The sequence below is a fragment of the Pseudorca crassidens genome, chromosome 20 (genome assembly GCF_039906515.1).
Source record: "Pseudorca crassidens isolate mPseCra1 chromosome 20, mPseCra1.hap1, whole genome shotgun sequence".
NCBI lineage: Eukaryota > Metazoa > Chordata > Mammalia > Artiodactyla > Delphinidae > Pseudorca > Pseudorca crassidens.
The window spans coordinates 10,802,246-10,829,133 of record NC_090315.1 but is presented as its reverse complement, the minus strand read 5'-3'; the positions used below and the strand labels follow the sequence as shown (position 1 = coordinate 10,829,133).

Sequence of the window (26,888 nt, the reverse complement as noted above, 5' to 3'; positions counted from 1 at the left end):
ACCTGAGACCCGGTGGCTGGGGGAGGGGACTCCTCAGTCCGAGAACTGAGGGTCCTCCAGATGTGGAGGACCAAGCCCTAGAGTCCCTAATATTTGGGAGTTGGGACATGGGGGTCTGCGGGATGTGTGGGAGGGACACCTGGATAACCAAGATGGGTCAGGACGTTAAGGTCTTCCAGATTTAGGTGATATAACATCTGGGTTCCTGAGACCTGGGGCAACCTAGGGTCTCACAGCCGTGTGACAGGGCTGTGCGGTGGCAGGACACACTGTCATTCCCCATCTCTCTGTCCATCCGTTGGCCTTTGCGCCCGGCTTTGCCCCCTTCACGAAATCGCCACCTCAGGGTCGCGGGGGAGGCCGCTGGGGTGCGGGCTGCCTCTTGGGGCCTCCCCCTACCCTTAACCCCTGCTTTGCCGCAGCCGGCTCAGGCCCCGCCCTCTGACGCCAGCGAACAGGAAGTCCTGGTTAATAATCAGCCCGCCGGGACAGGTGCGGGACAAGGCCGCGCACATCAGAGGCGACCGCGGGGGGGGAGGGCCTTTTACCCGGCCAGTCACGGTGTCTTAGGGCGGCCGCCGTTGAGGCTGGTCTCCAGAGATGGGCGCGCAGTTCAGGGCACCACCAGAGGCGAGAAGCAGTCACCTTGTTTCCAGGGAACCTGTTAGTGTACCTCATGAGGTAAATTTCCTCTTTCCTCAGGCAGTCCCTCTAGCAATCTGGCCTAATTCTCTCCGTGCCTAGCAAGAACTCGCGGCCCGTCCCTTCTGGGAAGCCTCCGGATGCCCCTTGACCCTCCCCGTCGGTGGCACTGAGTCCTCCACCTTCGGGGGAGATACAGGGGATGGGCCAGAAGGGAAGGCTAGCTCCCGAGCTTGGCTGTGGCTCCCTCGCAAGAGCCTTAGTTCTGTCATCTGGAAAACGGGCTGATGGCTAGAACGCTTGACTAGTTGGCCAGCATTTATAAAAACAGCCGGGGGGCCCACCTGAGTGAAGGGCGCCACCTGGAGGCTACAAGGCAACGTCCTCTCCCCTGCAGGATCAGTTCGGTGCCAAAGGGGCGCAGCATCTCACGCAACTAAGGGACCAAGAAGGAAAAAACCCATCTTTCGGTTTATTGAAGGAGGGAGAGGGGATAGGGGAGAGGGGCAATAAAATGCTTTTGCTTCGTTTATAAAGAGCGAGATTTCAGGAGGCCCCTTCTCAAGGAGGGGCGGGGACACCTCTCCTCCAACTACAAGCAGCAGCAAAGCCAAGCCAAGGAGGGGAGAGGGAAACCGGAGGGGTCAAGGGACCCCAAACACCCCCTCGGACAGAAGCCACAAGTTTTCTCCCCCCACCCTCAATGCATCTACCCCAGGGGACCCATCTGGGATAAGGAGGGGACCCATCTGGGATAAGGAAGGGGGTATGTACACAGGCGGGGGAGGCACTGGGCTGGGTGGGAATAATTTATCCGCAGCGGCGGTGGGTGGCAAGGGGGGGGGCGGATGGGCAGTAGACTCGTGGCAGTGGTGGCCTAGGGGTCCCGTTCTTTCTTAACCTTGATGTCTCCAGCAAGGATGGTGGCGATCTCGCCTTGCATGAAGGCCCAGGGGACAGAGGAGCCCACTAGCGGGCACTTGTCTCCACTGGGGCAGTACACCTCCCCAGCAGGACCCTGCGCCTTGATGAACTCCCGTGAGCAGGGAAAGCAAAACTTGTGTCCGGGCACTGAGGGGCACTGGACGAAGTGGGTGTCTTCCAGCCGCTCCCGGCACAGGGTACAGCACAGGGGAGCCCCAGGGGTCGCCCCAGTGCCGCTACCACCCCCGCTAACAGCTTCCGCCCCTGCTGTGGGGCTAACTTCTGCCTCACCGTTTCGGGCCACCAGACGATGCTGGGCTGGAGGCTGGGCCGCAGAGGAGGCTGCGGGGCTGGCGCCCCCTGTGCGCACAGGGCCCCCACCCCCTGCAGGGTCCTTGGGGGAGTGGCCAAGGGCCTCGGCCACGTTCTTCAGGGCGGCGATTGGCGAGGGCACAGCAGGGGTATCAGCGGAGAACGGGCCACCGGGTGCCACCCAGTGCCGCTGCTGCTGCTCCTCGGTGGTCATCTTCCCAGATGCCTCGCCCTCGGGCTCAGGGGACGCCTTGCGACGGCGCGGCGTGGGGGCCAGATTCCGGGATGGGGCTCGTGGGGGTGGGCCACAAAGAGCTGCAGGGGCTGGCTCTGGATACTGCTGGGGCAGGGCCTCGGCGGGAGCTGGCTCGCGGAAGGTGCGGACACCGTCGGTTAGCAGCTCCCCCAGCTGGCGCCACTCCCCTGAGCCGTGTCGGCGTTCATACTCGAGGTACTTGAAGCCTGATGAGGCCAGTGCCTTGCCCGGCTCCCGCAGAGCATCATGAAACATCTGGCGAGCCACGGCCAGGACTCCAGCATACACGTTGCCAGAACCACAGGGGTATTCGGTGAAGAGCTTCAGCTCGAACTCGTAGCCTGGCGGGCGGGCAGTAGCATCGAAGGCGAACACCCGTCCCACCAGCCCGTGATCCTTCTTGAAGCGGACATTGAAAGGGGCGCAGGCAGACAGCGCCAGCAGCTGTTCCCGCACGGCTTTGGGGCGCCCATGCCATTCCTCTGCCCGGCCCCTCATGGCCTCGTTCAGTTCTGCCAGACAGTCCGCATTCCTCTGCTGCTTCTCCTTCTCGAAATCGGAGCCGAAGGCTGGACGGGCAGGACTCAAGCCGGGTGCCAGCGTCAGACCTCGGCTTCCCAGGCCAGACACCGCAGCTGCCAGCAGCCCGGGGGGCACCAAGCCGGGCATGGAGCCAAGCAGGGCCCTTCGCGCCCCCTCCGCCACAGCTTCCTCGCGGCCCAGTCCATTGGCCAGGCGGGACCCCAGGGTGTACTCCAGGGCGGGCGAGGGCAAGGGGAGGCGGCCCGACGATGTGGCCCTGTCATAGCGGTCCTGGCCTGAGACAGCGCCGCCTGTCCCCGACGGCTGGGGCTGGGCCTGTGGAGGCGGCAACTGAGGCCCCTGTGCAGCGGCGGCTGCCAGGTCCTTAGTGGTCGGGTGCTTGAGGGCCGGGGGCCCTGGCGAGCGGCCCTCGGGGAGCACGTGGCTTCGCTTGAGCTGCCGGGCGGCATCGATGAGCAGCTCGATGCGATCCGCGCCCTCGAAGTTCACGCAGCCGCGGCACACGGCCTCACTGAAGTCCCACACCATGGCCCACGGCATCTTGGGCAGGTCGCACAGGTAGCACCACTGGCGGCGGGAAGCCTGCACGGACGCCATAGCCCCCGCACGCGCGCCTCCGAGCCCCCGCGTTCCACCCGCCGCCGACGTTCGATCCGCGCCGCCAACGTTCGATTCGTGTCCCCGGGACCGCGCGAGCCACGGTCGGGCCTCTGGCTCGGCCTCCCCGCGGATCCAGGCCCGGCCCCCCTTCCCCGCCCCCTGGGCCCTAAGCCTTTTTCCTCACTCCCGCCTCCTCAAAGGCAAGCAGAGGCACGTCGGCGCTCCCGCCGGGTCCGACCTCCGGGGCGCGGCGCACAGCTCTGGCCCCGCGATAGGCCGCGGGCGCCGCCGCCTCGGGCTCCCGCCGCTCCCGCCACTGCCGCTGCAACTGCCGCCGCCGCCGCCGCCGCCTCCTCCACCTCCTTCTGCCCCAGAGGCCGCTACGCAGGGAAAGTTACATAACGCGCCGGCAAAGCCTTCTGGGAAACGTAGTCCCTCCGGGGCCGTTTCTTAAAGGGGACCGCCGGCTGCCGGAGGGTAGGGACTCACAGCCTCTCCGCTGCGCAACCTTTACCCCTCCTCGCCGGGGGGGCAGGGAGTTTGACTGGCTCCAAGCAGCTCGAGCAAAAGGGTTGGGGACGGGGATGTGATACGAATGGTGAGAGCCACCACGTATTCAGAAAGTGTAGCGGGCGGACTGGCTTCCGGACGGCCAGTCTCTGCTCCGACTTGCTTTGCAGCTTTAGACAAGTCTTGCCTTCTCTGAGGCTCAGTTCCCCGCCCTTCAAAGGTGGGCCAATGACCGGTTACGAAGGCAGCAGCTCCTGGGGCGGGGCGGAGGGGCCTTAATTGGACGTTTTCGGGGGTGGGGGGAAGGGAAGCTGTCAATTTAGTGTTGGGCAGGACCGTCCACTTGGCACTTCGTCTTGCCCAGGATCTTGGATATAAGCCTCTGACTGGGGCCAACAAAAGCCGGAGAAAGGAGAGGACTGACGGTCTCAGCCTCAGTTGCTTTATCTGTTAAAAGGAGTGGTCGAGCGCCCCTCTCTTCCAGCTCTGCGGGCGCGCTCTGGTCTCCAAGGGGTTACACTGTCAGTTTCTCCGCCCCCCCACCCCAACTTCACTACAATTCCCAAAATGCTCTACGGGGCGAACAAACTGACGCACTTCCGCTGTCTAGGAGGTTGGGGGAGGCCTTCCCGATTCCCGCTGGCTGTCCATAAGCCCCCCCGCCTCAATTTCGGGGGGATCTTTTCGATCACCGGGTGAGAGGGTCCTTACACCCTCTAGGGCTCATCAATTTGGGGGGCGGAAAGGAGGCCAGAGATGGCAACATAGTTTCTGGGGAGAGCGAGAGCCAGACCACCTTTCTCCAACCTTGGGTGCTTACTACCTGATAGGCCCAAGCAGGCTTTGGCGACCCCCATGTTTTTTTCTTCCTGGCGATGGAACACTGCAGGGCAGGCTTGGAGAGGGGGCATGTGGAGGAGAGACAGGTCTCCAGCTTCTAACCCACATCAGCCTCTTCCTCTCTCTAGGCCTGGGTCTGTGTTAAGCGCTCAAAAATATTTGAATGACTTGCCAGGGTTGCATTCATTAGTAGTTTTCAAACTAATCAGGGAATGCCTGCCGCCACTCTCCCTCATCCCGCTGCAACCATAGCAGGTCTGATTTTATGTTACCCAAATTTCAGACTCAGCTTCACCATTTTGTTTACCACCTGTATTATTAACATTTTTCTTGAAGTTGACTCCTGTGAATCAAACACTATTTACTTTTGCCTCATCCTAAGCAGTATTATGTGCATGATCATGGGTTTTATGTACTAGGTACATTTTTACAAAATAAAACTACATACACATATAACCATAGAACAGTTAAAAAGGCCATCCACATATCGCCTAAAATTGTCTTTGGGCCATTCTTTAGTAAACAGTAGTTGGAGTCAGGAGTTCTGGCCGGAGGCTGGCTTCAGGTGGACTGGATTGGCCCCTGACAAATTTAGGGCAAGTCCCTAAACTTCTCAGGAAAAAATGGAGACCCCCTAAAATCGGCTTTTCATTGGGTACCTTCAGGTTAAAATGCAAACATGCAAATAAATTCTTAGCATGGCACCTGGCCCAGAAAAGGAGCACCATAAATGAAAGTTGTTTTTAAGCTCCCATTACTTAAAAGATTCAACCTTTCTTCTGTGTTGGGCAATGCTGAGGACACAGCAGTGACTAAGATAGGCTCAGGCCTTGCCCTGACAAGGCTCATCCAGGTGATGGAGGGTCATTCAATTTAAATTTACTCAAATGATTACTTAACTGCCTTTCTTTCACAACTGCTGGGGGAAAGGGGGGGTGGTGGTCAGGAAAGGCTTTCCTGAGGAGGTGGTATTTGAGCTGTGACCTGAAGGATGAAGAGAATGTAGTTGTAGGCAGCAAAGATACCTAAATCTTTATGCCCGTATTACAGATGAGGACAGTGGGGCCCATAGTTACACAGCTGGCCAGGGCAGCACCAGGGGTTGAGCCAGGTCTGAGTCCAGGGTGATGGCTATTAGCTACTTTGCTACCAGGCTCTGCAGCCAGTTTGGGAGTAAAAAAGAGAACCAGCTCCTCCCTTCATGAAACTATACGGGAAGCAGGCTTTAAATAGATAAGGGCATGTGTTCACTTAGTGACCACAGGATGCTGAGAGGGGATCTAAGAAGCAGACCCACCCTAGCCTGGGGGAAGGAATCCAGGATGTCCTCCCGGAGATGACATTTAGGGTGGTATCCGAAAGATGAAAAAGTAGGAATAAGATTTGAACACAGGACTTGATGGCTTTAAGGAAAAAAAAAAAAGTCTGGAAAACCACCAGCCTCTAAAACTTCAAGGGGGTGTCACCTGCCCATGGAGGGATGAGGCAGGTGTAGGCGTTGGAACTTCAGGCCTGTCTCAGACAGAGCCCCAAGTAATTATATTAAAAATAAGTTTATTGATATCTTGTCACCACTGGGGAGCACAGAGGGGGTTGAGCTCTGGAGGTCAGAGACCAACGGGAGGCAGAAGGCTCAACCTACACCAGTGAGAACTCCACCCGCCCCTAGGGTACAGACTGCAATAGCCTCTGCATCCATTTTCTGACTTGTCTTGAAACTCCCACCCGCTCCAAAGTCTGGGTAGGGGAAGTGGGTCAGTTGTCTTCAAGTCAAGGCCAGGAGTTCTGTTAGGGGAGGGGGATGTGCAGGTTCCCTCCGCAACCCACGAAGGGCAATAATAAATAACGTAAAATCCATGGCTTAGAAGTCAGGGTTAAGGAAAGCAGCCAGGCAGACAGCGCTGTACTGATAAGGGCTGGGGGGCCCATCAAGGAGGCCCCCCAGAATCAGGCACTAACTAGTACAGGGAGTGGGGTGCCCGTGCCCCGCAGCAGGGAGCCCGGGTGCAGCTGGGATGGGGAAAGTGCATTGCCCTCCTCCACTGGGCTAAGCTGGGGGGAGGAGGTGCAGGCAGAAGGTGCGCAGACAAGCTTGAACCCCACGGCAGATGTCACGGAGATTTCCACCGCCCCCGCCTCTTCCGTGTAGGGAAACTTTTCCTTCTTTTGTGTGGTGGGGAGTCATGGGGAGGGAGTGGGGCGGGCGGCGGCCGGGGGGCCCCCTCCTCGCTCCTAGGGGCAATGATCACCCCCCTGGCTGCCACCACAGCCCCGTCCACGACTGCAGCCACCACGGACACAGGCTCTGGGGTGACCTCCACCTTGGGGGAGGGGGGGGACAAGACAGGCCTGGGCGGTGGAGGTGGGGGCGGGGGCAGTGGGTCAGCGGGGGTTCCGGGCAGAAGGGGCAGCAGGGCGCTGAGGGCCTCGCTCAGTTGGGCTAGTCCCTGGCGAAGGGTGCCGGCCAGCTCCCGGATGGCGTTGGCAGTCTCCTGCTGGGCCCGCAGGAAGTCCAGGGAGGGGTCTGGGGCCGAGGGTGGAGGCAGTGGAGGGGAGGGGGAGCTGGAAGGCGAGGGTGCCACTTGGACCTGCTGCGGTGGCTCGGGGGGTGGTGGCAGCGGAGGGGCTGGGGGGGGTGGAGACAAGGCCAGGCGGGGCAGCTGGATGGTCTGCAGGGCCGGAGGGGGCGGGGACTCACGCTCCTTGGGTGCCGGGCAGCCCCCTTCCTGAGGATTGCAGGAGGGTCTGGCCCAAGGCTCCGGGCTGCTCGAGCCCCCCTTGCTGTGGGCTGGTGTATCTGTGGAGAGAGAGATGTAGGTAAGATGTGGGGGACCCCTAACGCTGTCATGATTTCCCTTTCCCACCTCCCACCCACCCTGGACCCAAAGGCATCCTTTTCAAACCTAAGTCAGGTCATGCCTTGGAGCAGAAGCCCCATGACCCAGGGGAGAGAGACAAAATATTTAACAATAATCTGGTGGCCGATACCAGCCTTCATGGAACAGGGTCCTGGAGGTCCCCTGCCGAGCCAAGCAGCTCTTATCTCATTCAGTGTAAATGCCAACATGCTAGAAGGCTCTGAACCATCCACACCCGCCCCCCCGCCCCCCCTCAGGCAGCACTGCTGGATCCTGGGGAGGCCCCACGGGAGGAGGGCCTGGAGAAGAGGTTGGGTGGCTGGAGTAGGAGAAGGGGGAACTTCTGGAGGCGGGGAGTAGGGGGCTCTCTCCAGTCAGGAGGGCAGGATTTCAGTCTCAACTCTGGTCTGTGTCAGTTTAACCCCAAGCCTGCGGGGCTTCCTCCGCCCCCTCTCACCTGGGATCTCATTCGTGCTCACGGACTTGAAGAGTCCGCGAGCAGAGGCGCCCAGGTTTCCGGGCCCAGCCTGAAGCTCTCCCTCTGGCTGTGTACTCGGCATATCCCCTCCAGTAATCCCGTCCTATAATGCCTCCAACCCCCTTGCCTGGAGCTGAGCTCCTGGCCCTCCTGCTCCTCCCTCAGCCACCCCATCTCAGATGCTGGCAGCTCCATCCTTCTAGCTGCTCGGGACAAAAACGCACTCTTCTCTCCCAAGACACCACTCGTGTACAAATACCGTTGGCTCTGCCTTCAAACTAACCCAACATCTGTCCTCCTCCACGGCCCCCACCCTGGTCCAACCACCACCATCTCCCAACCTGGACTATTCACTGGGCTCCCAGCCCACACCCCCGCCCCTTAGAGTCTGTTCTCCACCAGCAGCCTCAGGGGTCCAACTAAAATACACCACAGTTATGCGCTACAGGAAAGCAGCTACTCACAAAGGACCACATGTCATATGATCCATTTACATGCAATGTCCAAAACAGGCAAATCTTACAGAGACAGAAAGTAGATTAGTGGTTGCCTAGGGCTGGGCAGAGATGGGAGAACGAGGCGGGGGGTTGATGGCTAAGAGGTACAGGGTTTCTTTCCGGAGTGATGAAAATGTTCTAAAATTGATTGTAGTGATGGTTGTGCAGCTCTATGAATACACTAAATGCCACTGAATTGTATGCTTTAAATGGGCAGGTTGTATGGTATGAGAATTCTACCTTAATAAAGATGTTAAAAAAATACAAGTGAGATGTCTTTCTCTGCTCAAAAGCCTCCTGTGGCTACTATCTCACCCACAGTAAAAGCAAAGTTTTCAAGGTCCCCACGATGTGCCTCCATTGCCTCCCTAACCTCGTCTCCCACTCCTTCTCTCACTCTCTTTCGTTCACTTGACTGCAGCCAAACTGGCCTCCCTGCAGGGGCTCATACACTTTTTTTTTTTTTAATTTTGGCCATGCCGGGCGGCATGTGGGATCTTAGTTCCCCGATCAGGGATCAAACCCGAGCACCCTGCGTTGGAAGCACAGAGTCTTAACCACTGGACCACCAGGGAAGTCCTGGGTCCTCATACACTTTAGGCCCGCTCCTGCCTCAGGGCCTTTGCACTTTCTGTTCCTTCAGCCTGGAAAGATCTTTCCCCAGACACCTGCTTGGCTCCCTCCCTCACCTCCTCCAGCATCTGCTCAAACATGGCCTCCTTGGAGAGACCTTCCTTGACCCTCCATCTGAAGCAGCTCTGTCCTTTTCTCTCTCCTAGCCCTACCTGATTTCTTTTATAGCACTTATCTCCACCTGGCATGGGATCGCTCTGTGTTTGTGGTCTGTCTCCTCCTCCTTATGTCAGCTCCATCAGGCAGGGCTTTGTTTTTGTTCACTGCTGTTTACCCAGCGCCTAGAACAATGTCCAGCACAAAATTTTGTCTTTAATGAGAAAAGAACTGTGGCTTCCTGGGAGTCAGTACTGATTGGGCACCAGGCCCCAGGTCCTGGCAACAACCCTCCCGCAGCTCCGCAGCACCCACAGGAGACAGTCCAGGCCTCTCTCTAGGGCTACAAGGCCTCAGCTTTTGCCCCTTTCTATTCTTCTTCCTTGCCTCAGTGCACATCTTGTTCCCTCTACCAGGATCACTATCCCCCCACACCCCCAGGCTCGAAGGCTGGGGCTCCAGACTCTTTGGGCTGGCCGGCCTGGGCAAGTAAGAGAGGCTGGCAGAGAGACAATAACCAGAGCTAACGGTGGTTGGACACTTTCCTGGCCGACCCTGGGCGCAGTGGCTAAGTTCTCCTATGTTATTTCACCCAGTCCTCCGAGCCAGTCTTTGGGGTACGTGCTATCAGTATTAGCCCATTTTACAGATGAGGTGACTTGAGGCCCAAAGAGGTGTCACAGAGCTGGTGAATGGGAGAAGAGGACTTTGAACCAGGCAGGTTCTGGAGCCTATGCTTTTAACCATTCCTTGGGCTGGGGCTGTGGGCTTGATGGTGGGGTGGCGAGTCTTCTTCATAAAGGGCATGAAAATTCCAGCCACCTGGAAAAATATATGACTTTTCTAGTCTACCGAGTAAAAAGAACAGAAAAGGGGCCCAGCCTTCATGCCCACAGGGCTCACAGGCGTCATGTAAGGACCACCGTGAGAGTTAAAATCATAGTTATTCGCAACCTTTGGGCCTCAGTTTCCCCACCTGTAAATGGATGTGTGTGAACATAGGACCAAGTAACCCTGTAAAGGAATATCTCCCTGAGGGCCGTTACAGGCATTAAGTGAATTACCATGGGCCAGGGCATAGGCCAGTACCTGGCATATAATAAGGTCTCAATGTGGTTGTTACTGTTCTTTCATTCAAATATTAGGTCACAAGATAAATGGTTCTTATCTCTCCTTCCAGTGTCAACAAAGATGCCTCAGGCTGCCCCAGGCCCTGTTCCTGTCCTTCAATCAGAGCAGTTCCTCTTTTAAGAGTTTTACACAGTGGGTAATCTCTGTGTGAGATTCTAATCAAGGACAATTTAAGCACATACCTGCCTCAGGGTCTTTGCACCTGCTGTTTCCTCCAGCTGCAGTACTCTTCCCCCAGATATCTATTTGGCTCAGTCTCTCTATTCAGGTCCTCTGCTCAAATTTCCCCTCTCTACAGAGGCCCCCTTTCCATCACTCACTATCCTCTTAACATGCTTTGTTTTACTTCTTTTAGTTCTTATCACCTCTTTGTATAATCTGCTTTGGGGGATTACTTGTTTGTCGTCTGTCTCCCGTAACTAGAATGTCAGCTCCATAAGGGATGGAAAATTCTTTCTTCAGAGTATTCCCAGCACCTACCACGGTGTCTGCCTCAGAATACGCGCTCAATAAATATCTGTTGAATGAATGAATAAGGGGTTGTACAGCTTCTGAAGTAATAAGTTTGCCATCTCCACGCTGGTTCAATGGGGCCATTTCACAGGTAGAAACACTGAGGTTTGATTCGTATTGAGTACAAGGGTCCCGAGTGATTGTGTCTTTCTCTGGCTTAAGACACTTTCATGCCTCCCAAATGCCCTCAAGATAAAATCCAAAGTCCTGACCTTTATTTTAAACCACATGTGATCCAACTCTGGCACACCCATTAACTCGTAGTCAATATTAACTTTATATATATGTAAACTACTTACATATTTACATATATATGTATGCATATATATGGTATATATCAGGCCATCTAGCCAGTGGTTAAGTGCATGCACGGTGAGTTGGACACAACCTATATTCAAGTTCCAACCCTTCTACTTACTTACTTGCTGTGTGACCTTGGGTGGGTGAATGAACCTCTCAGAAATTCCATGATCCTGAGCTGCCTTGTTGGATCATGTGCCCCCGCTTTCTCTAAACCCTTGTATGGCTCCCCATAGTACTTAGAATAAAATTGAACTCCTTATCTCAGCCTAAAGGTCCTGCAAGGTTTGGCTTTTGCTGACCTCTCTGATCTCATCTCAAAACATGTCCTTTCTTTAATCTTTCCACTCTCCCTTCCTCCCCTCCCCTAACTGGGCAGCATCTCTCAGTTTCCTAAACTGGCCAAGCTTTCTTGTCTCCAAGCCACTGTACATGCTGTTCTCCAGGAACACTTTCCCGTCTCTTCTTCATCCTCACTCTTTGCATCTCGGCTCTGATGGCTCCTTCTCCAGGAAGCCCTCCTTGAATTCCCAGTCTGAATCAGATGTCCCCTAGGGACTCTCATAGCCCAGCCCTGCCTGCTTTGAGTCATCACTGTCTATACATGGGTCTGTCTCCCCCAGTGGACTGTGAGCCCCAGAAGGACAGGCCTGAGGATGTCTCAGTCACATCTCTGTCCCCAACACTGTCCAGCTCGGGGCAGTTGACTGGGGAATAGCTGTGGAAGAAATAATCATCCAGAGTTAGGGCTGAGTGGGGAGTTTTGTACTCCACTCTCCCCACCTCCTCTACTCAGGGCATGACCTTGGGAAAATTTCCAAACCTCCCTGAGTCTTTGATTTATAAAATGGTGAAACAGTTCGTGCTTCACAGCACTGGTAATTATATCAATAGCTAGCAAGGAAGTAATGTACCAAGCAAATTACACATATTAACTCATTTAATCTTCCCAGCAACCTCTGAGGCGGGGACCATTTTTTATCCCCATTTTACGGATGTAGAAACTGATGTGCAATAACTTATCCCAAATGACACAGTTGAGTGGCAAAGTTGTAACTGGAGCCCAGACTATCTGCCTTCAGAGTCACTCCCCCTACACTACAGTTTAATGAAATCATGGGTGAGCTGATGATCCCATGTGTGGACTCTGGAGCCAAGCCTCCTAGGTCTGGGTTCCATTCCCGACTCCGACCATTACCACACTTTTCTGAGCCTCAGTCTCCACAGGTGTAAAATGGGGATTATAACAGTACCCCCCTTCCCACAGCTATAGGGAGCATCTGATGAACCATATAAAGGGCTTGGAACAGCGCCAGGCACAAAGTAAAATTTCTGTTTGCTTTTGCTGAGGTGATGCTGAAGGAACTCACCTGCCCGTCGGTCCTCCTTGCGGTCCTCAGACAACACACAGCGTTGGGCGCAGGCGCTTGGGGCCGGTGGCTGTGAAGAGGCGGCCGCGGAGGGCTGCTCTGCCCCTGCACCAGCTCCTGGCCCCGCCACACCCGGCCCCAGGATGGCAAAAATGGTCTCCTCCTCGGCGGAGAAGGCGTCCTCGGCGGCAGGCCCGGTGCCCTGTGTGGAGTGCGGCACGCGAGCCAGCTTCTCCTTGGTGCGGCGCTTGAAGTCGTTCCAGCGCTTCTGCACCTCCTGGCCAGTGCGCTTCCAGCTGGTGATGCCGTTGATCTTGGCGGCAATGCCGTCCCACACACGCCGCCGCTCGGCCACGCTCACCCGACGGCTCTGAGCGCCGTAGAGCTGCGGGTAGTGGGCGCGCACCTCACGGATCAGGATCTGGTTCTCTTCGAACGAGAAACGCGGCTTGCGCAGCCGGGTGGTCTCTTCCGCTTCGCCCGCCGCCGCCGAGGCCATGGCGCCCCCCGACGCCGCCGTCCGGCCGCCTGGCGCATGGGGGGCGCCGGCGCTGCGGGCACAGGGCGCACGGCGCTGGCAGGGGTTCAGCGGCCCCGCGCCGTCCGCCCCACCCCGGCCGCCCCGATACCGTCTCCTATGTCCCCGGGGATAGGGGTGGGGGCGAAGGGCGGACGGAGGCGACGGGCAGCGGGGGTCCGTCAGAGTGCCTAATAATAGATGACACCGGCTGAGCGCTCATCTTGTGCCTGGCGCGGCGCAAAGTGCCAGGCCATGGAGTTGATGTTAATTGGGTATGGGTATGGAGGAGTGGAGGGAAATGAGGAAAAGGGGAAGGAAGAGGGGGTGTCTGCGGGAGTTAGAGGAGAATTGGGGGCATAGGAGGATAGGAAATGGAAGGAGAATGGGGGTATCTCGGGGGTCAAAGAAGCACGAGGGTGATGGGGATAAGGAGATGCTGAAGAGGAGATGCAGCAGGGAGGGGGGGATCTGGAGCAGAGGAGCGCTCTGGGGGTTCCAGGGCAATGGGACGTCTGTAAGACCAATAAGAGAAGTGGTCCTTAGAGGAGCAGTCCAGAAATAATCGTGAACTGGGGGCTCCTAGGACAGTGGAGAAACTGGGAGAATAAAATATTAGGCATTAGGGTCTGCGGGGATTGTGGGGGCTTTGGGGATTGCCACGAATCAAGGGGAGCCCTGAGGGTTATGAGGGTCCGGGATTAGGAGGGGCCAACTGGGGCTACGGGAGACTCTGGGAAGAGTGAGGGTCGCGGAGGGTGGGGACCGAGTTGGGCCGCGGGTCACTCACCGGCGCCGCCGCAGCCCCCGCCTGCCCGTCGGTCAAGACTCGGGCTTCTGCGGCCTCTTCCCTCCCCCTGCCGGCTTTCTCCCTCCCCTTCTGGGCCCCGCCCCCGGCCGCCCCGCGAGCCAAGGCGCAGGCGCACCTAGCGCCAGACGGTCCCCCAACGCCCGAACCTCTTGGGTTTCACTCCTCCCGCCAGAGCGCAAGCGCAGAATTGCCCTCCACCGGCCTCCGTAAGCGGGCCGCAGATGCGCAGGCGCAAGGTTAGCGCAGCGCTCTTTCCCCTAGCTCTCTGATGCCACAAGAACGCACGCTCAAAACCCTCGGACGCATGCGCGCCTTTCTCTCCCCGCTAGCTTTGGTACTCGGACTCCGTCTCTGCGCAGGCGTAGCAATCCTTGGAGGATGAGGGAGAGACCTTGGAGAGTGATGGGACCGAATGGTTTCCTAGCCTTTCGGACCGTCTTCCAGCCCACCCAGCCCTCTAACTATGCCTGTGTCTCTTAGAGGACAGGGAGGGAGACGGTGCTGGAGGGAAGCGGTTCGTTTCCATGACAACTGCGTGGGTGGGGTGGGGAGCGTAACAAAACTGGCTTTGCAGCCCCTTATACCCGCCCCTGCGCGGGGCTGCTCGGGATCTGCTAACTACTACCCGTAGGGGCGGGGCACCCTGGGGATATTCGGCTCCAGGCGGGTGCAGTAACCATAGCAACTCATCTACCTTCCAACCCTACCTGGTGGGACCCGTGTCCACACACGTCACGGCTGGCACGCAGGGAGGGAGATAAGAGGGAGAGCTTCTTGGCTGGTAAGGGGTGATCCTAGCACAGGCATGACTTTAAGCAAATGCATGGAGGCAGGAATGAACCTAGAACACGGGTTCTAGCTGGAAGGTAGGATGATGGAGTTAAGTCTACACTGAGAAATTTGTAGCTTAGCATCCTGCTGGAGTTCTCAAGGTCATTCCACAAACAGTGCTTCATTCATCATTCAAACAAATATTTATTGAGCACCTATTCAATTCTAGGTGCGGTGAATATAGAAGACAAAAATCTGTACGCTCATGGAGCTCACTTTGTAGTTGGGAGAGTGAAACATTTAGCAAAATTAATAAGATATATAAGCGAAAAGGTGATAAGTACCATGAAATAAATGGAAGTAGGCAAAAGGGTTGGGGAGTATGGGGGGTGTGTGTGTGTGTGTGTAATTTTATTATTATTTTTTAAAGTAAATTTATTCATTTTTGGCTGCGTTGGGTCTTCGTTGCTGCATGTGGGCTTTCTCTAGTTGTGGTGAGCAGGGGCTACTCTTTATTGAGGTGCACGGGTTTCTCACTGCAGTGGCTTCTCTTGTTGCGGAGCGTGGGCTCTAGGTGCACGGGCTCTAGGTACGCAGGCTCAGTAGTTGTGGCACACGGGCTTAGTTGCTCCGCAGCATGTGGGATCTTCCTGGGACCAGGGCTCAAACCCATGTCCCCTGCGTTGGCAGGCGGATTCTTCACTGCTGCGCCACCAGGGAAGTCCCTGACTCTGGTGTTAACCGTAGCAGAAACTGAGTTTAGGGAGCGAGAGTGGAATCTGGGGCCCAGTGAGGAGGTGACTACAGGGGCTCAGGTGAGAGGTCGTGGTGGTGGCTTCAACTAGGGTGGTAGCTGCTGAGGTGAGGTGAAGTGGAATTGGGTAGAGGAAGTGAGAGAAAGAGGAGTTGAAGATCACTCCAGTGACTTTGGCCTGAGTAACGGAAGAATGGAGCTGCCAGAAGCAAAGGCGGGCAAAGGGCTGTAAGAGGATCAGGAGTGCAGGTTTGCCCAAGTACAAAGGTGAGGTAGGCAGTTGGATATTTGAGTCTGGGCTTCAGGGGAGAGGTTTCAGTTTTTTATTTTTTTATTTTTTATTTTTTTGTGGCACGCGGGCCTCTCACTGTTGTGGCCTCTCCCGCTGCAGAGCATAGGCTCCGGACGCGCAGGCTCAGCGGCCATGGCTCACGGGCCCAGCTGCTCCGCGGCATGTGGGATCTTCCCGGACTGGGGCACGAACTCGTGTCCCCCTGCATTAGCTGGCAGACTCTCAACCACTGCGCCACCAGGGAAGCCCGAGGTTCCAGTCTTAAGATATGAATTTAGTAATTATCAGTGAATAATGACATTTAAGACTGGGAGAGATTGGCAGGGGAGCAAGTTTAGATAGAAAAGAAGTGGATTTCCCTGGTGGTGCAGTGGTTAAGAATCCGCCTGCCAATACAGAGGACACGGGTTCGAGCCCTGGTCCGGGAAGATCCCACATGCTGCGGAGCAACTAAGCCCATGCGCCACAACTACTGAGCCTGCGCTCTAGAGCCCACGAGCCACAACTGCTGAAGCCCACGCGCCTAGAGCCTGTGCTCCGCAGCAAGAGAAGCCACCACAGTGAGAAGCCCGCGCACCGCAACGAGGAGTAGCCCCCTCTCGCCGCGACTAGAGAAAGCCCCCGTGCAGCAACGAAGACCCAAAGCAGCAAAAAGCAGTATTGTAACAAATTCAATAAAGACTTTAACCATTGTCCACATTAAAAAAAAAAAAAGTCCCATGGCCTTGAGGCTAGACACTCCGATGTAGAGGGCTGGGATCCTCCAAGGAGACTGAGGAGGCACAGTCAGAGAGTGAAAGGAGAACCAGCGCTGTCTGCTGTGCTGGAGGCCAAGTGAGAAGTGCAAATCCAGGAGGAGGGAAGGGTTAATGATGCCAAACGCTGCCTAGAAGTCAAGTCCAATGAGGACTGAGACCTGATCACTGGGGCTAGTGATAAGGAATTCATCAGTAATCCTGGAAGGGGCAATTTTGGTGGTGTGGTGGGGGCAGTAGCTTGATTGGGTAGGTTCAGGAGAGCCTTTAGGGATTGCCAGTGTAGATGATCCTTTCTAGCACAGAAATGGGGTGGTATCTCTCCACGGGATCTCCAGAGGTTTATTTCAGATGGGAGATGTCACAGTATGTTTGTGTGTCCAAAGGGATGATCCAGAAGGGGGGAGATTGGTGCTGCGGAGGAGAGAGGGGAGAATTGCTGGAGCCATGTCCTGAGTGGGCACGGTGGGTGGGACTCAAGGCACAAGAAGGGGGTGCTCTAAGGGGCATGGGCTGTTCAGCCACAGTAAACGGGGAGGGCATGGAGGCAGGCAGGTGGTGATGTAGTGTCAGGAGCATGTGGATGTTGTCTCCTGGTTCCTTCTGTTGTCTCAGTAGAGTCGGAAGCAAGGTCAGGGTGAGAAGGACGTGCTGAGGATAGGGGAGAGAGAGGAGAAAGCATGAAACAGTGAAAGAATGGCCAGGGAATTGTAGACAAACAGAGCCAATCACTTGAGGTAATTGGATATAAAAGAGTGATGAGTCCCGCTGATGGTGTGTTTTTCTCTGTTCATATTTTTCTGAGTGGGAGCAGGTGCAGAGTGGGTGGCAAGCTGACTTCCACCAGGGCTGGGTTTAGATGATCTCCCACCATGTGCTCCATGAAGGGTCAGGGTCCAGGAAGCAGAGGCAGCCCATGCCGGGCCTTATGGGCAAGTTAAGGAGCTTGAATGAGTGAGGATGGGCAGGGTGTGATGTGTGCTTTAGAAAGAACCCCCGCTGTTGTGTGGAGGGTGGATGGGAGGGGGAAAGACTGTGAGCCAGAGTCAAGGGAGAAGTCAGGGGTGGACCAAGGGCAGGGTGGGAGAGACTGGACCAGGGCAGGGATGGTGGGAAGGGTGCAAATGAATTGGAAGACATTTGAGAGGCAGGATGTACAGAGTGCAGTGACAGAGTGTACAGAGTGCAGTCAGGTTGTGGAGGGAAAGGGAGGTGACACCCAGTTCTCCAGCTCAGGTCCCGCTTGGGGAGATGGGGTCAGTTAGGACATGGTGAGTGTAAGGTTCTCAGTGGGTGTTATGGGTTGAACTGTGTCCCCAAGTCCCCCAAAATAATGTTGAAGTCCTAACCCCTACTACTTCAGAACGTGACCTTCTTTGGAAATAGGGTCATTGCAGATGTAATTACTTAAGAGGAGGTCATACTGGAGTAGGGTAGGTCCTTCAGCTGACATGACTGGTGTCCTTATAAGAAGAGGAGAGAGACACACAGAGGGAAGACGACAGCTCTGTGAAGACAGAGGCAGAGATGGGAATGATGGTGCCACAAGCCAAGGACCACCTGGGGCCACCAGAAGCTGGAAGACGCAAGGATCCTCCCCTAGAGCCTTTGGAGAGAGTGTGGCGCTGCCAACAGCTTGATTTCAGCTTTCTAGCCTCCAGAACAGTGAGAGAATGCATTTCTGGTGTTTAAGCCGCCCAGTTTATGGTCCTTTGTTATGGTGGCCCTTGGAAATGAATACACTGGGCATCCAGGGGAGGCATCCGCGATGCTGTGACTCCATGGGAGTCTGGGCTGAGGCGGGAGTTGGGTCTAAATCTGGCCTGGAGCTCTGCAGGAGCCTGCAAGTAGGGAGCCGTCGGCAGGGGTGTGTGGAGCTCTGCAGGTGCTGGAGGAGATCGAGGTCAGAGTACATTATTACTGCAGCTCCTTTAGTGTCCTTCGCTCTTGTCAGAGCTATGCTGCCACTTAATTAGCTGCTAAATAAATGAAAATTCACTAAAAAAATTAATTCCTTCAAAAACAAAAACAAACAAAAAAATAAAATAAAATTTTAAAAAAACCAAAAACAAACAAAAAAACAAAACTTGATCACTAATTCTCTGTCTTCTCCTCAGAGCCCCAGATCAGGCGTCCGGCAGCCTCCTGGACGCTTTCACCTTGGATGTCCCCAGGGACTTCATATCCTCTACCCCAGACTGACCTCAGCATCTCCCCCCTCACTTCTCCAGTGTAAGATGCACCCCGTCCCCCCGTCGTAATTCTCCCTCCCACTCCAGTCCTGAGTATACCACCCCTTGTTGCTTTCCATAACCGCTGCACACGCTTTACCAGAGTCCATCCCTTTATTGAACTATTAAGCTCTCCTCCGTCATCACATGTGAGAGGCCATCAGCTTCCTGCCCGATGCAGCCCCCCACTTTCTCCAGGGCTCAACCTGCCGCATGCACACACCACAGCTCCGGGCTTAGGGTGTCCCTTTGGGCTATTGTTTGGGGGGCCTTGGGGATCTCTGTAAAGGGCAGAGCTGCGTTTCTGGAAAAGGACCTGTGAGCGGAGGTCCTTAATGGGAGTCTCTGTTTTTTTCTCTGTGACTACTGTATGTGAGAGTGGAGCCCTCTCACTCTTACAGATTTCAGAGTCTGAAAATGCACAATGAAGGTCAAATTCTCACCAACGGCCGCAAGATTCTGAACTCTCCGCCTGCCCTTTCGCCTCTCTGATCTTCTCTTCACCTCTCTGATCTTATCTCTTACTCAGCCGGTCTCCTGCTTGTTCTGCAAACACACCAGATTCCATCCCACCTTAGGGCCTTTGAACTCACTGCCATCTCTGCCTGGAATGCCCTCCTGGTTTCCTCAATTTATTTGGACTCTGCTCAAGCGTCACCTCCACAGAAAGACCTCCCCTGACCACACCCCCACGTAAAACAGCCTCTCCTTCACTCTCCATCCCTTTACTCTGACTCCTTTTCCTTCACAGCACTTAGCACCCACCTGACATATTACATATTTATCGCTTGATGGTCATGGCACCCCCATCCCCACTAGAATGTCAGCTCCCCGAGGGTAGGAGTCTTGTCTGCTTTGCTCATCGCTGTACCTGCCGATACCCAGAACAGTGCCTGGCACAAAGTAGGAGCTCAGTAAATATGTGTGGAACAATGGAATAAAAGAAGCCCTGATTTTATATGCAACATTTTGTGCATATGTGCATTTCCCCGAGGTGGGGGCCATACTTTTTGTCACCTCTCTAATGGAGTCTAAAGTTTAAGGACAACCATAAAGTCGGTCCTGGAAGACCTGGGCTCTAGCAGGCTGGGAGGGGACCCTGGACAGAGCCCTGGGAAGGACAGGGAAAGAGAATCTGGGGTCAAGGTGGAGGCTGGGACTTGGGGACCAGTCCATAGGTGACCTGTGTCGGAGGATGTAAGGGGGTCACATGCGTGGGAGGGACCCAGATCTCCTTCCTGCTCTGCCTCCTGCTTCCCACGTTTTGGGCCAAATTCGGATCTCCCCACTCTCCCTCCCCCAGCCTCGCAGGAAATAGACATAGCGATTTCAAAGCCAACCAGAAACACTTTTTATTTACTAGAGCTCAACACCCGCGCCGGGCCCTAAGCCAAAAACCGAACAACTTAAAATCTGACTGGGGCTTCTCTTTTGCCCCTAAAATAAAATCTAGGCGGTTGCCATTCCCATCCGGGTATCCACACCTCTTTCCTGTGGGAGCTTCGTTGACTTAACTGTTGGAGGATGAAAAAACGGGAAGAAAAAAAAAGGAACTTTACAAATTATGGTGACTTGGGGGCAGTTGGGAGATGGCGGAGAGACGCTCTCTCGCTGGGGAAAGGACCCATCGGTGATTTGCCGTGTCCGGCACCAGTGCCGTGAAACGGAGTGAACGATGGGAAGAACAACCAGGGGGAGTTCAAGGGTATCGGCTCACTCCAAGGCTCTCCAGCCCCAGATAAGCCTGCGAAGACGTGGTGCCCCTCAGGCGTGCCCCGTCCTTCCCCCAGCTCCTGATGGATAGGCTGCTGAGGGCAGGGAAGGACCCATCTGGCGCTGTCCACGATGAAACGGTGGGTCTGCTGGTGGCTGGAGCAGACGGAGAAGGCTGGTTCAAGTCAGCATCCCATCTTGAAGTTCTTGGGCTGCAAGGTCCAAGCCAGCCTGTTCACAGCTCTCCAAATTCTGAGGGTTGCTCTGAGAGAGCACAGTGGGCTCCTGTAGGTCCAAGAGTCCAAGAATTCTGCAAGGAATGGAACCCTGAGGGCTGAGAGGTCAAAGGGGCAGGGCTAGTGTCCCAGAAGAACTAAAGATCCATGCACTGTGACCCAGAAGGAGCCACAGGGTTGTGTGGTCCAAGGGGCAGGGGTCCTGCTTCACCAAGAATCCACAGACACTGCCAGGACAGAACCCCAGGGGGTGAGAGTTCCAAAGGGCAGGGCTGGCCTGGCTCCCCATAGCCTCCGTTGTTTCAGGATTCAGCAGGGATGGAGTTCTGGGGGTCAGACATTCCAGAGGGCTGGGGGAGTCGGGGAAGTAGGGGAGTCCAGGGACTTGGGAAGATTGAACCAGGAGGGCTGGGGGGTGCAGGGGGTGGGCACTTGATGGCCCTCAGCGCTTGACCTTGCGGCCGGCCGAATTGCGCCCACTGCGGCGGTAGAGAGACTGCTGGCCTCCGTTTAGCGGGCAGTACTTGAGTGTGTGGGCCTGGTCCCCCGTGGCCCCGCACAGGGGACACACATAGTGCCGCAGGATGGGACACACCACCACGCCCTCTGGTGTCTTCAGCTGGTGTGAGGAGTACACGTGGCGAGATTCCCCATTGTGTTTGCAGAAGTTGCACAGGGTGACCAGGCCCCCCCTGGCCCCCTGCCCTCCCTGCCCCTGATCCTGCCCCAGCTGGGGCCCAGGTCCCGGCTCCCTGGTCGCTTGGGCCTCCGGCCCTTGCCCCCGACTCTGGATCAGTGCCAGCACCACCTGGCTCAGGTTGAAGTAGTCCTTCCACATGTCGAAGGGTGGCTGCTGCATGGCGTCCAGGTGGAGGTGGTGGGCAGCTGGAGACAGGTGGGCTGGGGGCCCGGGGACAGGAGCAGCAGACGCTTTTCTGGAGCAGAGAGGAATTGCACCCCCTTTTATACTCCCCAAAGACCCTTCTAAGCAAAGGTGGAGCTTAGGATTTAAAGGGCCCAACCCCTTACCCTTGATCCCTTCTGACTTTAATTCCCCATGGAGATCTGGAAGGGGGTCATTTCCCTTGTTGCTGGTCCTTGCTTGGCCTGCAAGGTGCTCTGTGACCTCTGGAAAGACCCTTCTCCCTGGGCCTCAGTTTCCCTATCCATTCATTAAACTCCATATCTGAAAATTCCCCTAACCCCCATCTTCCCTTACTCCAAGGCTGGGAGTCTGCTGCCTCCGTATACTCCAGAGCCATTCCTAATCATAACAACAGCCCCTTACTGTGAGCCAGACGTTGTGCTGCACAGTTACCTTCGTGTCTGATCTAATTTTCACAACAACTCCATGTGGGTAATACAGTTATGATCCCATTTTAGAGACAAGTCACTAAAGCTCAGAGAGGAAAACTCAGTGGCCCGGAGTCATATAACACGCAAGTGGCAGAGCTGAGGCTCTAACCCAGGACCATATGACTCCAAAGCAAATGGCTTCCTACCTCTTTTGGATTAAAACCTCATTTTTCATCACATCTGGAACTGAGAGCCACTTATTCACCAAGTATCCATTGAGTGCACACCGCGGTATTCAATGTTTTATAAAAATGATCTCTTTGAACCCCATAATCACTCAAGGAGGTGGGCACCATCACTTTCATCTTATAAAGAAGGATGCTATGCTCAGAGAGGTTAAGGAAAGCACTCAAGGCCACACAGCAGGGAAATGGCAGAATTGGGATTTGCACCCGGGTCTGGCCCCAGAGACACTGGGGATTGATCTGAGAAGCAGCAGAGGACCTCGGCATGGCACAGAATCCCTTGGAATGCCTACCCTTCCCCCTTGGCCTGGTACATTGTCCCAGATCCTTCCTGACCTTCCAGACCCAGTAAAAGCCTTGCCTCCTGCCCATGCCAACTCCAGGATTTCTTCCTCCACCTGTGGTCCCCAGTTGGTCCCCTTGACCACTCAACATAATCATTGAGGCCCCTTGCATTGGGCTCTGGAAACTCAGCAGTGACCGCAGCTATCTTGTACCTGTTTCATGAACAACCAGTCCAGTAGGGAAACAGCCAGCAAATGAGAAAACAATAGATCATAAAGAGCCGATTACATAGGCTGGTCTGGGAGAGGCGGCCTGGAAGCTGAGACCACAAAGGACAATCTTCCAGGAAAAGGAACACAAGCTGTGGAAGCCTGAAGCCTGGGGACAGCTAGGGGGCAGGGGTAGCCAGAACGGAGTGAGGGTCCCAAGATGAGGCCAGCCCCGTGTGCAGGGGGTGTATGCCATCAGACTGTGACCTCCCTCAGGAGATGTTTTGGAAATGATGGGGGTGTCTTGGGTTTGCCACAGTGATTGGAGGTGTGATGACGTGTGATGAGATGTAACAGACAGGGACCAGGGATGCCAGATGTCTCAACCATCCATATGACCAAGATCTGTCCCGGACACACTTAACTTTCCAATGTCCCACTGGACACCCATGTGGGTAGAAAAACCCACTTACGATGGTCTGAGTCTAGAGCTCAGCTATGTTTTACGTATAAACACTAAGTGTTTTTGCAATATTTTAAGATACACTGACCTTTCCTGAAATGCAAAGACCGTGTCCATCACAGCCTGCCTATTCTTGATTTTGTTGGGAACTTGATCCGGAGTTGCTCACTTTCTAGAAGCCACATCACCCCAGGCAATGCTGATTGTGGTGATTGTCCAAACAACACACAGTTTATTCCTATCTCGTTCATGGCGAGTCTACACGGAGATGCTAGTATCTGCCTAATGAGATACTTTTTAGAGCGGCCATGCCTGAGCATCATTTCTACACCAAAATAGATGATTAGTTGATTATAAGTTGTTGCCTTTTTATTTTTCCTTTGTAGTTCAGTTAAGACATGCTATTAATTTCAGAAAATAAAATTTGTGTGTTGGTGGGCTCTATTACCTCTGAGTTGAATTTCAGAATACTAAAGGGGCATCTTAAAATGTTAGGTAAAGTGGGTGTCAGGCCTCACCTGCTTAAGAACCCGTGATATAGGCCAAGATCAGCCCATTGGTCTTTGCCTTCAGAGCAATAGGAAGCCACTGAAGGGTATAAGCAAGGGAGGGACGAATGAGAAATGTGTTTTAGGATGCTCCTCTGGTTACTGTTGATTGAATAGAGGCAGTGAGGCTGTGCCCATCAGCTCACATTGTTTCCGTCTAGTCAGGGAGCAAAGTCTGAACAGAGTCTGTTGAGGACTCCCTTTTGGCGGACACTGTGTCTTGCCTTCAGAAAGAGCTTAATACATGCTTGTAGAGTGAATGTATTCTCTCTGTGGATGGGCTCAAGGTTGGGAGATGACAAAGGGAGGAATTTGTGAATGTCAGAGGAAAGGTCTTCTTGCAGTGTGATCGTCTAGCTTTCTGTAATTTCCTTTTGAAGTAATGATTTGGATAATGACTTGTTTGATGTCTGTCCTCACCGGTAATCCGTGAGCCCAAGGAGGTCAGGATCAGGGCTGTCTCGGTCACTGATGTGTCCCCAGCATCAGCCAGCACAGGGCCAGGTGAGCGGAACAGCAGATGTTAGCAGGAAGAATGTCCACAGACTATTAATACATAATTCACATGGGTGATTCCTGTGTCTTGAGTTCTTACAATGTTCTTCACTGCTCAGCTCTAACGTCTCCTCCTCCAGGAAGCCCTCCCGACCCTCAGGCTGGGTCAGCCTTCTCTCAGCGACCCCATCCCAGCCCTGCCCACTCTGGGTCATCACTGACTGGGGGTGGGTCTGTTTCTCCCTCTGGACTGTAAGGGCAGGGTTAAGGCTGTTCCCACGTTTATGTGTCTCCTGTCATTTAACCTCATTGTTTTTATTTATTTATTTATGGCCTCGCTGCACGGCTTGCGGGAATCTTAGTTCCCCAAGAAAGGATCGAACCCTGATCCCTGCAGTGAGAGTGCAGAGTCCTAACCATTGGACCACCAGGGAATTCCCCTCATTGCTTTCTCGAGTTAAGTACCAGTATTATTCCTGATTTGCAAAGGCAGCAACTGATGTTCAGAGAGGTTAGGTGACTTGTCTGTGGTCACACAGCTGGCAGGCAGCAGAACTGGGATTCCAAACTGGGTCTACCTGAGTTCAGTCTTTGCCTTTAACCATTGCCCTACACTGTTCAGTAAACACTCATCAAGAGAATGAACTAATAAATGAATGCATACACAGCATCTTCCAGATCACCTGGTCCAGCTCACCTCACTTTCTTATTTTACAGAGGTGGAAATGAGGCCTCAAGGAGGATACAAGGAAGGCTCCAAGTTTCAGTCTCTTAAAGTCATGGTTCCTTGCCAAGGTCCCCGGATTCACAGGCACACTGAGTACCTTCTGGAAACCTATTAATGAAAACACACCAGTGGTCATAGGGTAGGCTGTGAGGTTTTCAGCTTGTTCATCTCCCTGAAGAGGTAAATCAGACCTTTGTGTTATTATGTTGGGATCATCGGGTTGGGCAGTGGGGTGACTTGAGCACAACTCTCCCCCCCCCACAGTTTAGGGGGTGGGCAGCATCGTGGGTAAACGTTCAGTGATAAGCTCCGAGTTCAAGCCAGGCTCTACCACCTGCTCACTGAGTGGCTGTGGGCTTATTATTTAACCTCTCCTAACCCCAGTTTTTTCATCTGTCAAGAGGGGATGACACGGGTGCGTGCCCCAGGGCACGGACTGCGATTGTGTTTGCGAATAGCACATTTTGGCTGTGGGGTATGATTATTCAATGTTAGTCATGAAAATTGAGACACAATTAAGGCAATAATCTTTTTTTTTTTAAGGCAATAATCTTAAGGGCACTTATTTACTGAGCATCTCCTTTGGGCCGGCACCATGCTCAGGGGCTTTCCTTGCTTCCCCCCCAGACCCTGTGAAGTTGGGTTTAGCAATAGCCCCATTTTACAGATGAGCAATGGGAAGCTCAGAAAGGCCGAGGGTCTTGTCCGAGGTTATACAGACAGTGAGTGGTAGGCTGGAGCTCGAACCCAGGGCTCGGAAAGCAAGGGAGCCAGGGACTTCCTAGGCGTAGGGACAGAATGAGGTGAGAAGCCAGGAAGGATGGGGGGGATTGGAGTGACAGGTCACAGGGAGGACCTGTCGATCACTGATGGACATACTCCAAGGCAGAAGAGGCCAGGCTCTCTCCCATGTGGAAGAATAAGGCTCCTGGAGGGAGGAACCAGGACGGGTGTGGGAGGCCTCTGCAGTAAGTGCTTTCCATAAAGTCACAGCGGAGACCGCCAGCTCAAGATGCATGCGTCCCCTGTGTGCAGCAGGGCGGGACCCGGGGACCCAGTCAGTGCTGGTCGCTGCAGCTGTGGCATCTGCTGGAAGTGTGAGAATCCCCTTAACAATCGCACCTATTGTTTGGAGACTCTCAGATTCTCTTGCTTGTGAAATTTTTTTTTTTTTTTTTTTTGGCTGCAACTCAGGGCATGCAGGATCTTAGCTCCCCAACCAGGGATCGAACCCGTGCCGCCTGCAGTGGAAGCACTGAGTCCTAACCACTGGACTGCCAGGGAATTCCCAGTATTTTTTCTTTATTATTTATTTTTTCCCCAATTGTTTTCTTCTAGGACTCTGTTACTGGAGCCATGACTACCCTCCCCCCACCCCCACGCTCACCCCCCATCCTGTGGTGTTTTATTGGATCAGTAACTGAAGGGCATCCCTTCTCAGGCAAGCCGCCTTCTGCAGGGTTGCTGCTGTGTACTGAGGGAAAGTCAAAGATGATATTGATGAGAAATTCATCAGCCTGGTGTTTACTTGATCATATCCTCCACCCCCACGGCAAGGCCCCATCACTCCCTGCTGCACAGACTCCGCAGCTGCCCTGTTTACTTGTGAATTTCCCTCTCAGCCTCATGTCTGCCAGAAACAGCTCATGTAGGGTCCAGAGAGGGGTGGGGAGGAGCTAGGGGGAGTCAGGAGGAGAGAAACCCTGAGAAAGAGGGGGAGAGACTCCCAAAGGGACAGAGGGACACACTGGTGCAGAGACCAAGACAGGGGAGATGAAGACCAGGGGAAAGTGAGACACCCGGAGACCAAGGAGGTCATGGTCATCGTCCTCATGGTCTCTGTTTATTGGGTGCTGGCCTGTGAGGTCTCATGAAACCCTTGCAACAACCCTGTCAAGTAGTGTTATAATATCCCCATTTTACAGAGCAGGAAACTGAGGCCCAGGGAGGTGACATTTCTCACTGATGTCATCCCATTAGCCTAGACTCAAATCCAGGTCTGCAGAGAGAGAAGAGGGACACACTCACACTCCCAGG

At 54.6% G+C, this 26,888-nt stretch overlaps 3 protein-coding genes and 1 long non-coding RNA gene across 6 annotated transcripts; 1 reads left to right on the top strand and 3 right to left on the bottom strand.

Annotated features, from left to right (window-relative positions):
* Positions 1 to 1,094: 1,094 nt before the first annotated feature.
* IRF2BP1 (interferon regulatory factor 2 binding protein 1) lies at positions 1,095 to 6,026 on the bottom strand. The gene has a single exon (XM_067721249.1). It carries the CDS (start codon positions 3,272 to 3,274, stop codon positions 1,520 to 1,522), a length of 1,755 nt encoding a protein of 584 aa, XP_067577350.1. The 5' UTR covers positions 3,275 to 6,026; the 3' UTR covers positions 1,095 to 1,519.
* A 138-nt stretch (positions 6,027 to 6,164) lies between these two features.
* MYPOP (Myb related transcription factor, partner of profilin) lies at positions 6,165 to 13,904 on the bottom strand. Of its 3 annotated transcripts, none has more exons than XM_067721251.1 (3): positions 13,811 to 13,904; positions 12,504 to 13,054; positions 6,165 to 7,424 (listed from the first exon to the last, which is right to left on the bottom strand). In XM_067721251.1, the coding sequence occupies exons 2-3, from the start codon at positions 13,000 to 13,002 to the stop codon at positions 6,739 to 6,741; spliced, it is 1,185 nt and encodes a 394-aa protein (XP_067577352.1). In that variant the 5' UTR covers positions 13,003 to 13,054; positions 13,811 to 13,904; the 3' UTR covers positions 6,165 to 6,738. The 3 variants fall into 3 exon arrangements, with proteins under 3 accessions (XP_067577352.1, XP_067577351.1, XP_067577353.1); XM_067721250.1 differs by having other exon boundaries at positions 12,504 to 13,535; positions 13,811 to 13,886; XM_067721252.1 differs by having other exon boundaries at positions 12,504 to 13,211; positions 13,811 to 13,856.
* A 597-nt stretch (positions 13,905 to 14,501) lies between these two features.
* LOC137215552 (uncharacterized) lies at positions 14,502 to 19,316 on the top strand. The gene is made up of 3 exons (XR_010939314.1): positions 14,502 to 14,612; positions 18,521 to 18,635; positions 19,036 to 19,316. It is a non-coding gene; the product is annotated as an uncharacterized lncRNA (long non-coding RNA).
* Positions 19,317 to 21,025: 1,709 nt separating this feature from the next.
* NANOS2 (nanos C2HC-type zinc finger 2) lies at positions 21,026 to 21,445 on the bottom strand. Its single transcript, XM_067717837.1, has one exon. The coding sequence runs from the start codon at positions 21,440 to 21,442 to the stop codon at positions 21,026 to 21,028; it is 417 nt and encodes a 138-aa protein (XP_067573938.1). The 5' UTR covers positions 21,443 to 21,445.
* Positions 21,446 to 26,888: the final 5,443 nt, after the last annotated feature.